General features: G+C 36.8%; 1 protein-coding gene across 2 annotated transcripts in view; it reads left to right on the plus strand.

The window, feature by feature from the left end:
* VAC14 (VAC14 component of PIKFYVE complex) overlaps positions 1–13,717 on the plus strand; it is a 3,391,123-nt gene that overhangs the window by 410,565 nt on the left and 2,966,841 nt on the right. For both annotated transcript variants that reach the window (XM_044081299.1, XM_044081298.1), the window contains exons 7-8: positions 2,846–2,952; positions 3,393–3,527. In XM_044081299.1, coding sequence (XP_043937234.1) covers positions 2,846–2,952; positions 3,393–3,527 — 242 coding nt within the window. The remainder of the gene's footprint in view (positions 1–2,845; positions 2,953–3,392; positions 3,528–13,717) is intronic.

The following is a 13,717-nucleotide window of genomic DNA, read 5'->3' on the forward strand; positions in this document are numbered from 1 at the left end:
GAAAGCTAATGTATATTATTACTGGGTGATGTGTTTGTGCATTTTTATGGCTGTATTTTAAGTTTGTAAATGTGTTTGTCTTTCGGTTTCAAAATAGTATGTGCTGTTAATATTTTATCAGTTTGGTTTAGTGAATGCGCCTTTGAATTAGGATTTTCATATAAACTATAGTTGAAATCACTATTGTAGATCAAAATTGTTTAATAAACAAAGTTGCAGGAAGAATGGGTTGAAGGGATGACTTCCCAGGCAGTATGTTTCTGGGGGTGCGGTCGGCATTGTAGAGGATATGACACTAGATCCCTGAAAGCAGTACCGCAGCTGATTAAATGACTGTCAGTTGGTATTTATATGTTAGTAACTGCAGCACAGTAGTGCAGGCAGGGCAAGTCAAAAGGGGCAACTGCCTCGGTTGCAGTGTTGGAGGAGTGCAATCAGATGATCTGTATGCGGTCTATATTTTAAAAGCCTGTATTGTATTTGCGGTCAGACCTAAGCACTGTAACGCTCTGCGTGTGGTCTAAACTGTAACAACTGCTTGCCACATTGTAGCAAAGAAGAGTTGAAAGGGGTGGGTGTGTAAAATATCTAATTTTGCTTGCTCTCTCTAACTCTAAATAACCTACCCCTCTTCAATTATAGTTCTGTCCACTATTTCCTAGTTCTCAAATTTAAATGTGTGTTCTGTGCCTTTGTCTATAACATGTGTTAACATGTTGCTCAGAGGCGTTTTTTTCTTTTTTTCATTTTTATGTTCTTTTATGTTTTTTTTTTTTTCTTTTTTTTTTTTCTACATTTTAGGTAGTAGACACAGATAGTGCATCTCACAAATAATATACAACTCTGTTACAATTGCATGCCAGCTTTAAATAATGTATTACTTGATGATGTTATATTAATTTGCATTTTCTTCATTTATATATGTGCATTGTCATACATATTCCATTTTTTTTGTTTGTGTATCCTATCTTTATATACCTTTGTTGTATTATGTTCTCTCCTCCTTCTACTATTCTCTTGTTTCTTGCCAGTTTTTGTATACAACTGTGGTTGTAGTCCAACTAGGTTACCCTCGTCTTCCATGTTAGATGATGTAATTCAGTATGTCAAGCTGCAATGGGGTAAGAAATATTATCCATTACTAGGACATGAAGAATTCAACAACAAAATTAATCAAATATCAGAAAGGAAAGTATGCAAAACTGGCAAGAACCTTAAGAGAATAGTGTACACAATGCACATATATAAATGAAGAAAAATGTTGCAAATTAGATAACATCATCTAAAGCTGGCATTGTAATAGTCAGGATTAAAAAAAAACACATCTCTGAGAAATATGTACAAAATTAAATTATATTCTACCAAAAACCTTTTTATTAGATGAAATAATATAAGTATATGACATTTTACCACACACACATAAAATTTTTATATGTAACTAGAAGCATATTTTATGCTTTAGTAATGTATTTTAGTATTAAGGATCTTTTAATTTTGTTTATATTGTATTTAGTGATGTAATAACAGTAGAATTAATTGATGTGTTATATTATTTTAACATTGTATAGATTTGGCCAAAAAATGGGTATAAAGGGAAATGTCTGGCGTCCATTCGATGTGAAAGTGCCTGTGTTGTGTTTTTTGTGAGAAGTGTAATTGTGCGTGGAATAAATATTTCGCTTGTACAACAGTTAATTCCAGCAGCAACTGAATGTGTAGATGAGCTCTGTCCGAGCTAAGAAGCAGCAGTTATCGGCTTGGATTATTTAGTTACATTGTAGCAAAGAGTTTGCTACAGTTTAATAGAGAAAAAAAAATCTTGTATTTTTTAACTAAAATCTGTGTTTTGTAGTACTCTGTGTAGGCGGGGTATAAACTGTAGCATCTGTTTGTTACATTTGCTAAAGTTTAAAAGAATAAATGATTTATTTTTTATATTTTTTTAAAGGGAGGAAGGTTATGGCAGGGCACAGAGACTGGACATGAATAGCTGGGCAGGAGGGAGGAGGGGTGTTGTGTACCTGGCCACCTGGTCGGTGTGGAGGTGGGGCATAGATCTGTAGTAATACTGATACTGCAAAGTGCTTTTTTTTTTTTTTTGAATCTTCACCTGAAGAGCTGGGCTCTTGGTGTTATTAGCACATGGCTCTGGCTGAGCCAGCTACACGTCTGCTGAAACAAGGAGCTAATGTAATACTTTACTGCAGTTTATCAAAAATGTTTGATACACTAGATAAGTGATAGCTCTTTGCTTAACTAGAAGAGTTTTTATATTAATTTTAAATGACTATCTGCCATTTAACTATTGCAAGGAGCTATTACAGCAGAAGTGCTTTTTTTTTTTCTTCTTTGATTCTTTGGTCCACAGTCCTCTGCAAGGATTTTATGATGTTTTTTTTTTATTATTGTTTTTTAATCTTCAACTTCAAACTTGGATTAATTGCCTTTCTATGGGAAATTTGGAAGGATTTTAAGACTGCGCTACTTTATACACATGATGTAGAGCTGTATGAAATGAGATGTTTAAAAAGAAGTCTGAGTGGACACTTTAGAAGAAAGTGTACCTCATGACGTGCAGTTTCCTATACAAGCGTGTTAACATTTAATGCTATGTTGCTTATATGTGACAAGGCCTATAAGTCCCTGTATGAGTATTCCATGCAAATTCTTTTGTCCTTGGTATTTATTGTTTGCACCTCCCTGTGTTTTTTTTATATCTGTATTTTATGCATGGTTCATTTTTATACTATGTACAGTGCATAGTTTTAGTCTCCTTAATAAATGATTGAGTACCTGTTCTACTTTTTTGTGTTGAAGTCTTTTGTGTGTTAATTCTTTCTTGTAGGTGTGAAGTGGTTTTGGGAGAGTTCCTGAAAGAAATAAAGAAGAATCCCTCTAGTGTGAAGTTTGCCGATATGGCAAATATCCTGGTGATCCACTGCCAGGTTTCTGGTGAGTAGGGATTGTCAAGGTGGCACTTTGCCTTCAGAAGCAACCTTAGTAATGTGTATTGAGACCCATCACTTATATTTATAAACATTCCCATTACTTGATGTCACTATGTAAATAATGACTTCAGCAGTTACAAGTGAATGTATGATTTGTTGAATGTTGGTATCAATTAGCGGGTAATCACTGAACACTGTGACATTGTGTTATTAGCTTACCTTATATATGCGACAGTTTGCAAGGTGCCATAAATTTTCAACAAGAGTTTTTTGCTTCAGTCACTGACACTGAATGGATTTAAAGAGATACACTTTTTTGAGTTTGGAGAAAGACAGCAACTCTTGGTCTGCAAGATTGGTTTTCTTGAGCATGTAAAGTGAATTTAGAACAGCATTTAATTCTGTCCCATGCACCCACTGTGATGTTTTTCTTTAATTTTCTAGATGACCTGATCCAGCTGACAGCAATGTGCTGGATGAGGGAGTTTATCCAACTTGCTGGACGAATAATGTTGCCTTACTCCTCTGGAATACTAACTGCTGTTCTGCCTTGTTTGTCTTATGATGACCGGAACAAAAGTATCCTTTGACCTGTAAGTAGGTTAGGATTATTGGAGATACCTGTATATTACATTGTGTGTGCCTAAACAGCACCTTAAGGTGGCCTGCTTTACAGGCAGATTTTGAAGTGAAATTGTGCTGATATGATATTAAGAAGTAAAAAGGGAATTGTTGTTTTCTTTTAAATGAGAAAGAACTTTGTTTAATCTCATATGGGACTAAAGCCAAGTGCAATTACTGGTAGTAAGCCAAAGAAAAAATGAAATACAAACAACAGAAAAAAATAATGTATATCTGTCTGCATTTATGGGATATTTGAATATTCATAAGTGTGTAAATGTATTTATGCACAGTTATGCATATTCATAGGTGTGTATAAATACATATGCGTGTCCACATTGTTTGGCCGTATGTTCTTTTTGTCAAAGGATTTCTGATTATGTGATTTTTATCATCAGATGTGCTGTTTATCAGTTGTAGTGTTGTATGAGTGGTAGAATTGTAGAAGAGAAAAAGGTGGAGTTTGTAAGGTGAGGGTGTTTTTTCATGTTGATGTCAAAGTGTTTGAATACATTGAAGGTTTTGACACTAATGAGTAGTAGTGTGTTTGTGAATGTTTGTGGGTTTGGGTTAGAGTAATGGATAGGTAAGGGATAGGTTTAGTGATGTGCATGTGTGATGATGTATGCACTGTGTCTAAGTGCAGTGAGGCAAACTTTAACATCCCTCCTGGAACCCAAGCCATCGAGATGAAATTCTGATTATTCTAGAAATAAAAATGTGCATGTAGTTTTATTATTCCAGAAAAAAATGTAAGAAAGATCATATACGCATATATGCGCACACACACACACACTATATGCACTGAATTTGAAGTAGCAAATATAAAGAGTTGAGTTTTTAAAATGCAGGAAACTACAGTACAGCAACTATGCCAAAAATATTGACTTAGACAAATGTAAATAACCCAATGAGAAATAAATTCAAATGACAACGTATGCCAAATAACAAAGTTCAGTTGTTCAAAACAGAACACTAGAGCAAACTGCAGTTCTGTGATAACAACTAGAGTAATGCAATACAAAAATAAAATGTACAGTAGTACAGCATGAAGCAATGAAAAGTATTTTTTATTTTTTTTCAATAAACATTTTTTATTGTTTTTCACAACCATATTACAAATTCACACACTATGTAGTTGGAGCTTTTCTCCCCGGGCCTCCGCTGAAAAAGGACATGTATCCAGTCGGACCATCCCGGTTAACAAATGTAAAATAAATAAATAAATGTACAATATTTACAAAATGCTTCCATAGGTTAACTTCACATTATATGTCAACCTCATATATTGGTCATAAGTACAGTACTAATAATCAAAAAGAAAAAAGAGAGAAAGAAAAAAAGAAAACCCACAATAACAAATCAAGCCAACAAACTGTATTGTCTCTACCTCCTCTATCTAATCTAAGATTGATTTTACATTGTACTCTAAGTCCCGAGAAAAAGTGGATAGGCACCTCTACGCCAACACAATATTGAAAATTTGCTCCCATATTTTTATATTGTTGATATTTTTCTTGTGGTTGCTAATTAAGAGTTTATGCACTAAGATATGTTGTATAGCCACCAATCTGAAATTTTCCCACGATGTCTGGTCTGGGTTCAACCAATTTTTGGCTATATATAATTTCATTAATAAACAAATATTCATAATTACAATCCTTTTGATTTTCCTAAATTCTCCGGGAATATGAAGAATCATAAACTCCCAAGAGAGTGTTGAGTTTTGGTAGCCCATTTTTGTAACTGTAACTTAAGTGAATTCCACAATTTATAAATACACTTGCAACTCCAGAACATGTGAAGCAAATCCGCTGTTTGATCTAAACAATGTGGGCATTTAGGTGAATTCTTCGGATCAAATTTGTGAAGAGTGAGACGAGTATAATATGCGTTGTTGAAAATCATCAGCTGCGTAAAAATCAATTTTTGAAGGGATACTGACTTTAATGTTGTACTGAATGCCTCCAATATCTTATTGTCATCTGACAATATCAATTTCTCCCTCCAGTAACTCGATAAAAAAATGTATTTGTTGTACTTCCTCAATTTTATCAATTTATATGCTGCGGTTATATATTTTCTATCCTGCAACAGCGCTTCCCACAGATTACGAGAAGTGATTAGGTCCTCCTCTTTCATTTCAAAGTTATTAAAATAGTTTATAGCTAAGTCTTTCAACTGTCTTACTATGATTAAATAGGAAATAGGAAGTTCCATTTCTTTTAGAATATCATGTACTACTACCCCTAGAAAAGGATATAAATCAAGTACAGTTAACTCCTTAATTAAGGGGAATTTCTTTAAATCTATCAATTGACTACCAATTGTTAAGTTAGGGTTCCCATGAAACGGTTGGAATACCATCATATATTTTAATAAGTTTAAGGAAGCAAAAAGAGTTTGAATTGCCGTTACATAGCTCTTTATGTGTTCCATTAACTTATATTTACTCATTGTTCGATCATTTAGAAAGGGTAAAGCTTTAACATTGACACCCACTTCACTTATATACTTATACGTTAGGAGCACCCATTTGGGTGTCCATTTTCTACTACCACTGTCGAAGTATGACGTCTTTAAGATCCTATTGGCCTGAATCACTAAATAGTAAATTTCAAAAGAAAAGTATTTTTTAAATCATTCAAAAAAAGAAAACATGTTGGTACACAGAGCAGAGAGATGCCAGCTTTATGACGCTGAGCTTTTGGCCCTCCTTTTACTTCAGATAACCTGAGTTCAGTTACCTGCTCAGATAATGAAAGAGTCAACTGGGGAGGAATGACAGTGAGTAGCTGTTGTTGGCTTACCCATCCCACGAAAGGGTGTAGTTTGAGTGTCTTCTCAACAGCTGCCCTTGGAAAAGTCTCAGAGTTGCATGCCTACAGACTCTGGAGATACAAGCTCACCGAGGTGTATACCTGCACTCTTGCTGCAATTATTGACTGTAGAAGCATGCTGTTTTACTACAGCCAGAAACATTGCATTGTACAGTGCATTCTGGCCAGCAGAAGGAGATGTTATGATTATGTGGAAAATCTAATCCCCGGTTGATGATGGACGCAGTCCATAACTCTTGCCTTCCTGTCCCACTGTCCTAGGATGTTATGGAATGCATAGGAAATCTGGGGATTTGGGTTTAATAGTTGTGAGAGCATAGGACAGGAATCAAAGAAAAAATGGTATATAAATACAGTGTCATCGGGAGAGAAAATGCAAGAAAGCAGGCAGTAACAGACAATAATGAAGGGAAAGCAAGTAGGGTAGACCAACATGCACAATGATATCAGCAAGCTACAAGCACAGTAGAAGGAAGCAGGGCAGGTGTGGCAAGCCAGTGCTTTGCATGGGACCATCGATGGCAGAATAACTCTGTTGGTGAAGCACTATTCTCTTGCACCATAGCCAAATTATGGAACTCCCTCCCACCCACAATTACCTCCATACCATCATGCACCCACTTCAAAACTTTACTAAAAGCTCACCTAAAAACATGCTGGCTATGCCCTTGCAACTCCCACTCTGTCACCCACCCCATCAAACCACTACCTTTGTAATGTATAATAAAGAAAAAGAAGAAAGCAGCAATACTATATTGTAGTAAAGGCATGCGGCCTACATGGAGTCACACTGCAGAGATGTGACAGCATGTTAAAGTGCACATGTAAATTGACAGTTGAATCTAATGATTTAGACTGCATACCCTTAGCTAAGGTACTTATGGTTTTATAACATGCAATACAAATACAATCCACCAAACTCATTTAACTGTTTCAAATTTACCAAAGAAGCATTAGTGTGGAATTAACAACCTGATAAGCAAAAAGGATGGCGAGCAAGCTGAACAAGTAAAAAACACCAAATAAGCAAAACAGTACTAAAGCATGCCAAAAGGACAGAAGCTCAAGTTAAATACAGAAAAATCCTTTATTAAAGACTCATCAACCTTGAGAGTCTCCAGACCAGACCTTATAAATCCAGACCGCTGTTATGCTAGTTTTCCAGTCTGCTGGAACCACATCAGAAGTTAAGTATAACAGTGTAGAAAACAATTCTTCCACCTGCTCAAGTAACTTAAGTAAGATCGCTTATTTACACCGCAGGGTGGTTAGCCCTCCAGCAATACCTCTTCCACACAACAGACTCGCACGCACTGCGTGCCCAATCCGCCTCCGTATGCGATACATACATACCTGTGCAACATAACAGAGAAAGGCAGTAATCATTGTTCTTCTAACCCCTAAAATTCTTTCTTCAAGAGCCTTCTTTAAGCGATCCCGTACCATTTGTTCAGCTTAACAAGGCACATAAAATAGTGAACAATAAGTTGTACTTAAACGCAAATATATTCGGTACCTGTACAATGGTGAGCACGAGTAACCACAGAACTGTCCAGCTCTGATAAGTCCAGTTCAACGAAAATACGCATATTCCTAACATCTCCCAGCACAGTGTTAAAACCAGAATACTACAGATCAACACACAGCCCTTCACCTACCTAGCCCAGCGACCGACCCAACAGCAAGCCACAGACTGATCCACGAGACCAAGCGACCGACCGAACAGCAAGCAAGCTACAGACTGATCCGTGCACCTGAACAAACAGACCGATCCACGAAGTGACTGAACAACAGCAAGCAAGCCCACAATCCAAACACCTACCTGAAGCCGAAGCCCGCGCACTTTTAAAAGTCCCGTGAGATCATCATGCAACATTTAAAACGTCAATTATCACATTTCTGAAAGCACATTCCTGGTCAATCTCATTTACAAAAAAAATGACACAGTCTTTCTAGAACTGTATCTGAAAAGAAACAAAAATAAATAAATAGACAATAATTGTGACATTAACAAAACTTCTCGTTTCCTAGACTCCATTGCATACGGCTTGCATTATTCTCAAGGATGCTCATATTTTCTTAGTATTTAGTATGCAATGCTGTCAGTTCTGAGTTTACCAGCACAGCCCAAAGTGCCCCCTGCCGCTTGGCGCCCTGAGGCAATTGCCTCACTTCGCCTCTCATAGTTACGCCACTGTCTAAGTGGCTTCTGTAGTGGTAGTGTTAGAGAAAGATGCTAACGTAAGCTGTGGGGTTAGGGACACTGTTAGGATTACAGTTAGCATGCCTTACTAAAGTGGTGCAGAGGAGTTTCAAATACATTTTGCCTTGGAATAAAGCCCACTTAAAAGGAGCATTTGAAGGAATTCTTTCTTTTTGGAATTATAACAGGAGAGCTGTGGTGCTGAATTTCCCCTACTTTAACAGTATTGTGGTCCTTCCACTGGAATCATTTCTCAACTCCTCTTATCTTGCCAGAAGTCATACCAAGAAGGAAGATTCCAAGAAAACATTTTTGATTTGCAACAGAGAGAGATGTGGCACTGCATTTCCCCTACTTCACTAGCATTTATTTATTTTATTTATTTATTCCAATTTGTTGTGTGGTTAAGTGCATACCTCTCAACTGTACAGATTTTTGCAGGATGTCCAGATGTTTGCCTCCTATTTTTGGTCTGTTCCTCATAGAACTTGTGGTTTTCTGGCAAATCATTAAAGATTGAAGTCACTAAATAATACTAAATGATGACAGATATTTGTGTTTCAGATTTTATGTCCTTCAGAAAATACATAATGCAAAACCTGTTATTCTAACAACTTTAAGTTTGTAGGAGCAATATTTAAATTCTGTCCCTATTTTTGGGCCTTTGTCCCCCCCTCCCACACTTTCTGGGCCTATATTACATGATTGAAGTTTCAATATTTCGAATCTGATATGGTCAACACCATATAATCGAAGTTTTAAAACATCAAAAAATTAATAAAACACAACAGCCTAGAAAAACAAACCATTTAAATGCTCTAAGCAGGTGGGAAAGCCCTCTGCAACCCCCACATGAGGGGCTGCTCCCCCACACCCCCGCTACTTAAATATACCAACTCCGAGATTGCACTACAGTGCAGAAAAGGGAAATCTTCCCTTTCCACGCTGTACGGTGGTCTCCGTTAAAAGATTCGAAGTTACAAAACATCGATCATATGGTGTCGACCATATCAGATTCAAAGTTTTGAAACTTCGATCTTCTGTTATAGACCCTACTTTCCGGCTTTGTCCAGATTTCTTGCACTGAGAGGTTGAGAGGTATGGTTAAGTGGACTGGTAAAATTATCCTTTTCAGCTATGAGCCAAGTGCAGTGTAAAAAGATTTACAGTAGATAAGATAATACAGTAAAATCAAGTTACCTATTAGTTTAGGAGAAAACAGAAACATTATCGTGCTACAAAACACTGCAAAAGAAAGGCAATGTATGCATTTTGTTTTTACATAGGAAATGAGTTTCGTTATATAAAATGCTATTAGTTACTTGTGATTTTAGTCAGGTTCTGTTTCTTAACCACTATCATGAAAGCATGAACATTTGACTTCCTCAATAGGTAGGATTTTAATGTTTTTTTTTAAAATGCTTCTACTGTAGTAATGCACTTAATATAATTTCATGGGTGGCTTCATGGTGTAGGCCCTGCTCTTGAGAAGGCTTTCTCACATATGGCTAGTTTGAATTTGTACATTGAAAGGGGAAGACCATTTTGTTGGCTGCTTCTGAGGGAGTAGTTTTTGCAGTATCCTGTTTTAAGAAGTTTAATGGTTAGTGTTCCCAGAAGGAGAGTATCTCATGAAATACATCATAATGGTGTTTTCTTTTGTCGGTTAGGAGAGCAAATTTACAGATCTTTAACTATGTCTATAGATTTTGGCTGTTATAGAAGTTTATATAGGGGGATGAGGGTTGGCATTTTGATGCCCCTCCTTTGGGCCAGTAATCAAGGAGCCTGAATTCTCACCACTGACACTGGTGAAGGATATAGGTACAGACAGTATTTCCAAATGCAGCTCTCTGCACCAAGCACAATTTCCCTAAAGAACACACAGGGAACACACTCAGTCCTGGGTCTGGGTTTCCCTATATATTATTTCTCCAGGCCCCTAGTAAGACTCCCCACTGCCACAGCTCTAGTTGAGTCCTTAGCTAAGTGTCCCAGGCCAAGTCCTCCACCACCCTCTTTGTGAAACCAGTGCTGTATGTCCTTGCTCCAGGTAGTTGACACACACTCTTAGAGATCTGCATTACACACACACACACACACACACACACACACACACACACACACACACACACACACACACACACACACGCAAACAGGAAAGGCTGGCTCAGATTTACTAGCTATACCCTCTGCCTAAACTATAAGGTAGATACTGTCATGGGACACTCCAAAGCCAGCTACTCTGAGGCTGTTACAAAGGTACCCAATTATACTGAGTAAAATTAATACTAATACAAATGGTAGTGTTTGACCAGTGCAGTCAGGCTTTCAGGAGCGGCCGCAATGTCACGAAATAAATACAAGTACTCTGAAAGGTTAAAATATTCTCTAAAGGACCAGCCACAATGAAAGGTTTAAATATATTTAATAATAAATAATAAAAGAACATGAAAATACTGAATATCTATTTACAATAAACACCAGAGTTTCAATTACAGGAAATATTAAAAATAACACAGATGAATAGATTCACACAGATACAGAAAAACAGTACTTAACTGATCTCACCATATTTTCCTGACTGTTGTAAAGAATTACTATTCCCTGGTGACTTACTAAAGCAAGGCAAAATGAAGTAGGTGAGTGGTCTTCCTTTCAAAAACAGACTGCTCTGAGGCTTCTGGCTTGTCTGGTATTAAAACATCATTTCAGTGCTGGATTACAGAATGACATCACATACATCTTGGTAGTCTGACTTTTGGTTCCCATACTTACCCCCGTTTACCAGAAACTGAACCAGAATTTCGCACATATGTGTTACCATATATACAGACAGAGCTTTGCTAAGGTGTGGTGTACCATCTGGAAGCCAAAAAAATGTCAACATTTCAACACTTCCACCCTTCCAGAGTAGCAATTAGTTCTCTGCTTAAGGACAGTACAGCATGATTCCTAGTCCTTGTTTTCACAGACATTTTGTCTCTGGCTGCAGTCAAAACTGTAAGATACAATCTTTAAGGCTTAAACCAGGTACTTTGAAAAATAGTCTGAAATTAAATTAAATTTAGCTGGACTGACACTGACCTCTTCTCTTCCCAAATCCTCTGTTACAGTATATTAATTTCCACAGTTACAGAGCAGTCTGAAATACAGGTGTATTTCTTTTCCTGACCAGCAGGGGCCACTGTTGGTACATTTTTTGAACACAAGCAATTTTACAAATGCATTTTCAATACAAGCACCTGTACAAATAAGTTTGATTTACAAATGACATATAATTCTTTGTATAAATACAGTCCACAAAAGCATTGTACTAGGAATGACACAGGGAGGTAAAATCTGTTGCAGTTTATTCCACAAATAAACAAGGATAAGCATTTTCATAGAAAATAAAAACTCTGCTTCATCAGATTCACTATATTCAAAACAGAAGCAGCTTAAATGCTACATACCCCACCAATCATTAGTCAAATTAACTCAACACACCTTTTTCTTTTAAAGGTACAAATACATACAGCCAAAAACATATTATAAAAAGCATTCATATATAACAAAAACATTTAAAATATTAACCTAAACAACCTGTGTGCTTTCAATATGGGTTTAAGAGGGACATTCTCATTTAGTCCCAACCCTTTATGCGCTAGCATCCTAACAATCCACTCAAGTTCCACAGTCTCTGTACGATTCCTGATGTCACCCATTCTCAGAGTTTCGAAGACTCTATCAATAACTCTAAACTTGAATTTATGCTCAGCTCCCTTCTCTACTACATGTTTCGCTAGAGCATTTGACATATACTTAATATTAATGGAATAAAGGTGTTCCCTTATACGCTCCTTAAACTTCCGATTCCTCTTCCCCACATAGAATGAAAAGCATGTGACACAGTGCGCTAAGTAAATAATATCTTAAGTGTCACAACTAGCAGAGACTTTAAAATAAAATCTCCTGCCATTATCAGGGTTCACAAAAAATATTATCTGTCTCAGTATATGTACAATATTTACACCCTCCACATGGACGTGTCATTTCTTTCAGTTCCATCTCTACTCTCCTTAACCCTAGCAGGATAGCAAAGAAGCCGCTTAAGATTCTTTTTATTTTTAAACAGAAAAGCAGGTTCATCACCCACAATAGTCCTAATCTTCTCATCTGTTAACAGGACCGGCCAGTGCTTCTTAACAGCAGTAACATCATTCATGTAACTGCAATATGTTATTGGTAAGCTGAAGCATCTAAGGGGTTCCTCTTTCTGTTCTAAATTCTCTTCCCTATACCTTAATGTTAGTCACCACCTTAGACCTGGTAGAGGGCCGCCATACTTTTCTAGGAGATATAGGGAAGAGGTAATGTTTTTGTGAACCCTGATAATGGCAGAGACTGTGGAACTTAAGTGGATTCTTAGGATGCAACTGCATAAAGGGTTGGGACTAAATGAGAATGTCCTTCTTAAATCCGTATTGAAGCCACACAGGTTGTTTAGTTGAATATTTTAAATGTTTTTGTTATATGTGAATGCTTTTTATAATATGTTTTTGGCTGTATGTATTTATACCTTTAAAAGAAAAAGGGTGTGTGTGTTAATTTGACTCTTGATTGGTGGGTATGTAGTATTTAAGCTGCTTCTGTTTTGAATATGGTATATCTGACGAAGCAGAGTTTTTATTTTCTGTGAAAGTGCTTATCCTTGTTTATTTGTGGAATAAACTGCTGCAGATTTTACCTGCCTGTGTCGTTCCTAGTGCAACATTTTTTGGACTGTATTTATACATTTTTTTGGCTGTTTGTTGCACTTGTTTTTTTTTTGCAAAACTCCAGCTAGCTTTGCTGGCATATGTTACACATCCACTGCCCTACTTCTCCTTGTATAGCTGGAAATACCTCACGTTGTCACAGGCATAATAATTAAAGTGTTTATCTCACAGACACAAGGGCACATAGTTTGATTTTTGGGTTGGGAAGTTTGGCTAGGCTTAATATGGCTCAGAAAGGCAGATAGCCTGGTACTAAGCTATGAACCTATGAGTGCATGCTGAGTAGTGGTGCAGCATGTTATAATTTAGGATATAGAATATTTTTGGCAGCTGATTTCTGGGTTG

This window comes from Protopterus annectens, chromosome 8.part0, assembly GCF_019279795.1.
Source record: "Protopterus annectens isolate FY-2018-M chromosome 8.part0, PAN1.0, whole genome shotgun sequence".
Taxonomy (NCBI): domain Eukaryota; kingdom Metazoa; phylum Chordata; order Ceratodontiformes; family Protopteridae; genus Protopterus; species Protopterus annectens.